Source organism: Octopus bimaculoides, chromosome 2 (genome assembly GCF_046866305.1).
Source record: "Octopus bimaculoides isolate indiv1 chromosome 2, ASM4686630v1, whole genome shotgun sequence".
NCBI classification, from domain to species: domain Eukaryota; kingdom Metazoa; phylum Mollusca; class Cephalopoda; order Octopoda; family Octopodidae; genus Octopus; species Octopus bimaculoides.
In genome coordinates, this window is record NC_142929.1 from 29,114,313 (window position 1) to 29,116,812 (window position 2,500).

The window sequence follows — 2,500 nt, forward strand, 5'->3', positions numbered from 1 at the left end:
TACCGGTACATACGTTGAAGCATCACTATCTATAGCACTGGATAACTACCGTATTCATTTGATATATACATATATGTACTGACCAAACTTGAAAGACTCCGGCAGACTCCACACACAGCACCAAACCTGAAGCTGCTACATCGCACACGGACAACTTTCTGTTCGCGATGCCTTGGATTACCGTATTAACTTTAATCACCTTAGTAAGTTCAATACTTGCTATTTAAAAAATCTACTTTTTTTTTTTTCATTTTCTTTTCGTGTTGTGGTTATTTTGCTATTGTTGTTGTTATTGTCATTATACATGCATACATATTATTTTTTTTTTTCTTTCGGCATTTTACATTCTGTGTTAAAATTTCGCCGTGGTCATCTTTGCTTTTTTACCTATCCGAGGTCGCTAAACCGAAGTATCAATCAAGTACTAAGGTCGGTGTAATCGATTAAGCTTTATCGATACAAAATTTAGAAACAGTTATAATTTATCAATCATGTGCAAATTAAATCAATATGACACAACCTTCTGAGTTCGAATCTTGCCGGTGTTAATTTTCTCTTCATCTCCCATGGGATACATTAAATTAAGTTCCAATCCAGTACTGGTGCAGCTACAATCGATAATATATACACCCGACTGTGTGTGTGCGTACACACACACACACACACATATATATAACGGTTGGGTCGATAAAGAATCGACAATAAAGCGTAAGGTCGATAAATGCCTTGCGATGTTTTGTTACATACCTGTAAGTTGCAAGTTCATATCGCTTTGTAGTCGACTTTACTATTCATTCTTCCGGGATTGGTTCCGATAAAATAAACAGCAGCCAGATACTGGAGTCGATTTAATTTATAACACCTTACCACCCTCAAACTTTCTGTGTGTTTATTTTTGTCCATGATAAGAAGTTGCTGATTGATAAAAGAAATAAATGTCACTCCTTGAGTCGGACAAAATATTATTCCACCTTCACCTCAATAAGAAAATTCTGTCCTTGTGCCGATGCGGAATACGTAAGGTGACGGCCGAAATACCTTCAGTTTTTTTTTTCAATTACAGTTTACATGTTGAAGTTTTGAATTCAAACACTGTCAGGGTCGACTTTGTCTTTAATTCATTTGGAGTAAAAAGTAAAATAAGCACCAGTCTGGTACATCGGTCAAGAAGGTTCCGAAGTCAAACGTCAGTGGGAGTTGAACTCAGAACGCAAAGGTTGCTTAATAATGATTTCATTTACATAACGATGCTAATTGCCAAATCGACTCCAGCCACCAGCTGCCTCCCCTTCTGAAGAGAAAAAAATACATGATGGTCTTGTATGTATAGACGTAGGCATGGTTGTGTGGTTAAGAAGTTGTTTTACAACCGCGTGATTTCGTGTTCAAATCCACCACGCGGCATCTTCGGGAAATGTTATCTTTATTTTCTTAAAGCCCGGGCACGACCAATGCATTGCAAGTGAAATCGGTTGATGGAAATTGTGCGATAGCTCGCCGTTTGTGTATGTGTGTGTCATTTACTTGTGTATATGTGTATGTGTTATTTACTGTTTGACAACTGTTGAATTATTAACGTTACTGCAACGTAGTGATCTCGCAACAAGTAATCGATACAATAAGTAGCAGATTTGTTAAAGAATTACTGGGGTCGATTCGACTGACTTAACATTCCAAGTCAACGCCCTAACCTGGCCGCAACGCAATACCGAAACGAGTAAATGAAGAAATAAGATTGGGAGTGGAGTGATGCTGATATTAGCGCAGAGTACCTGCTTCAGGATAATTACATTTTGCGCTACCTGTAACAATCCAGCCATATATATATATGTGTGTGTGTGTGTGTGTGTGTGTGTGTGTGTGTGTGTGTATATATATATATATATATATATATATATATATATATATATATATATATATAGTTGGCAGAATCGTTAGCGCACCGGCCAAATTGTATCGCGACATTTCGTCTGTTTTTACATTCTGAGTTCGAATTCCGCCGAGGTCGACCTTACCTTTCATCCTTTCGGGGCCGATGAAATAACTACTAACCGAGCAGTGGGGTCGATGTAATCGACTACCCTCCTCCCATCCCCACAAATTTCAGGCCTTGTGCCTATAATAAAAAGGACATTTTTGCACCACCGCAACGCGGCGAAGTAGCATAGTAGTTAGCGCTTTCGGAAAAAAAATGCTTTACGGTATTTATTTCAACCCATTCCACCTCCTGCTAAGGTTAGTTTAGCTTTTCACCCTTTCGCTGTCAATAAAGTAATGTGTTATTCAAGCATCGAGGTTCGATCATATCGAATAACACCTTCCCCTCAAAATTGCAGGTCTTGTACCAAAATCAGAAACTATTATTTACAGCACTGTTTTCTATGTACTGGAATAAACTCGGAGTATATGTATATTTTTTTTTACCTTTTATCATTATAATATCTGCAAAATTACCTAGAAGCTATCTACTACTGTCGATTTGAACGTCTGCTTCTTCTGT

At 37.9% G+C, this 2,500-nt stretch overlaps 1 protein-coding gene across 2 annotated transcripts in view; it reads left to right on the forward strand.

Annotated features, from left to right (window-relative positions):
• Positions 1-2,500, forward strand: part of LOC106879676 (protein madd-4) — a 227,380-nt gene that overhangs the window by 458 nt on the left and 224,422 nt on the right. For both annotated transcript variants that reach the window (XM_089342285.1, XM_089342290.1), the window contains exon 1: positions 1-203. This exon is cut by the window's left edge. In XM_089342285.1, the coding sequence (XP_089198411.1) occupies positions 168-203 (36 nt within the window). In that variant the 5' untranslated portion in view covers positions 1-167. The remainder of the gene's footprint in view (positions 204-2,500) is intronic.